Source organism: Limulus polyphemus, unplaced genomic scaffold, assembly GCF_000517525.1.
Source record: "Limulus polyphemus unplaced genomic scaffold, Limulus_polyphemus-2.1.2 Scaffold2917, whole genome shotgun sequence".
NCBI lineage: Eukaryota > Metazoa > Arthropoda > Merostomata > Xiphosura > Limulidae > Limulus > Limulus polyphemus.
This window is the reverse complement of record NW_013668527.1, coordinates 36,685-38,722: the sequence shown is the minus strand read 5'-3', so window position 1 is coordinate 38,722 and position 2,038 is coordinate 36,685. Positions and strand designations below refer to the sequence as shown.

At 31.1% G+C, this 2,038-nt stretch overlaps 1 protein-coding gene across 3 annotated transcripts in view; it reads right to left on the bottom strand.

Annotated features, from left to right (window-relative positions):
- Window positions 1–207: 207 nt before the first annotated feature.
- The window catches only part of LOC106468214 (protein phosphatase inhibitor 2-like), a 12,395-nt gene continuing 10,564 nt past the window's right edge, over window positions 208–2,038 (bottom strand). For all 3 annotated transcript variants that reach the window (XM_013928628.2, XM_022396549.1, XM_022396550.1), the window contains one exon: window positions 208–818. In XM_013928628.2, the coding sequence (XP_013784082.1) occupies window positions 589–818 (230 nt within the window). In that variant the 3' untranslated portion in view covers window positions 208–588. The remainder of the gene's footprint in view (window positions 819–2,038) is intronic.

Sequence of the window (2,038 nt, the reverse complement as noted above, 5' to 3'; positions counted from 1 at the left end):
ACAGCCAATAGTTTGTTTTGGAGACAACCAATACATAAGTAGACCAGGTGAAAATCTGAAATACAGCAACAGTTTGTTTTGGGGACAACCAATACGTAAGTAGACCAGGTGAAAATCTGAAATACAGCCAATAGTTTGTTTTGGAGACAACCAATATGTAAGTAGACCAGGTGAAAATCTGAAATACAGCCAATAGTTTGTTTTGGGGACAACCAATACGTAAGTATACCAGGTGAAAATCTGAAATACAGCCAACAGTTGGTTAGAGGAACAAGTGAGATGGACAGTGTGCTTCTAGCTACAGCTTAATGTTTGAATTTGTTGATCACTGATGCTTCAAAAGTTTTAAATAAAGAATGAAAAAATATAAATTTTTACTAAAAATTTGCTAATCTCTACATAATATTATTAATCTATACATATGCACACACACACACACACAAAAATTCCCACTTAAAGTAAAACAAAAAAGTGGGGAACAATCTTAATTAATCTTGACTTACTGCTGCACCTCTAACTCTGCTACCCACAACCTCAGCTCTACCAACTTGTAACCAAGACCACAGGAGAAAATGAAGACAGTAATGTTCACAATGAGATCTCCGTACTTTCATTACAAGTCGGTCCTGCCACTTCTTCGTCAGAACTTCCAACACTTGCTTTTGTTGCTTCGGACTGTGATTCACCAATTGTTTCATCTTTATTATCCTCATCTTCACTTTCAAAACCTTCTTGGGCCATCAACTTTCTTGCCAACTTGACAGCATAGAACTCATTGTAGTGGACTTTCCTTCTATATTCAAAAGCTTTTCTATTCGCTAAGGAAAGATAAAACTTCTAATCTTACACAAAAATTGTGAACAAATTCAAAATATTTTCACATCTAGCCATATTTCATTTTTTTAACTAACAAATATTATTTCCAAATTCTTTTTTTAACTCAGTAGAAAACTTTTTATCTAGTCTTCCAACTAAATTTACATTAGTTGTAATAAAAACAAGTTAACTACATATGTTCATGAGGAATGTGAAAAAAAAAAACACCTGCAATTAACTTGTTTTTATAACGATTTTTGGGCCTATTGGTTTTCCAATATTTCACTGGTTTTCACCATTCATTACATTAATCTTAAAAGTTCTTGGGAAAGAAAGCATGGCAGTGCAAGTTCAATGTCCAGGCAAGCTATAAGACCTGGGTTAACCTTTTGAAGTGCTTGTAATTTTAATATTTTAAGGCAAGACAGAACTTTAAAATGTTTTTCAATCATTTTCATTATTGTCCATTATGGTATTACAGGTTTCTACACAATTTCAGAGATAATGATTCATATACAGTGTTCAGAATTCACATGTAATTGTAAGTTCTTCAAACAACTAGCAGATTACAAGAAGTAATTTTCTACTATTAACACTGCTATGAAATCACATTTAATTGTTGTAAACAGTCTGTTATAAAGTGACAAGTATTTAATGTAAACACTGCTATGAAGTGACATGTATTTATTGTAAACACTGCTATGAAGTGACATGTATTTATTGTAAACACTGCTATAATTGACATGTATTTATTGTAAACACTGCAATAATTGACATGTATTTATTGTAAACACTGTTATAAGTGACATGTATTTATTGTAAACACTGCTATAATTGACATGTATTTATTGTAAACACTGCTATAAGTGACATGTATTTATTGTAAACACTGCTATAATTGACATGTATTTATTGTAAACACTGTTATAAGTGACATGTATTTATTGTAAACACTGCTATAACTGACGTGTATTTATTGTAAACACTGCTATAAGTGACATGTATTTATTGTAAACACTGCTATAATTGACGTTTTTATTGTAAACACTGTTAATAGGTAACATGTATTTATTGTAAACACTGCTATAATTGACATGTATTTATTGAAAACACTGCTATAAGTGACGTGTATTTATTGTAAACACTGCTATAAGTGACATGTATTTATTGTAAACACTGCTATAATTGACATGTATTTATTGAAAACACTGCTATAAGTGAC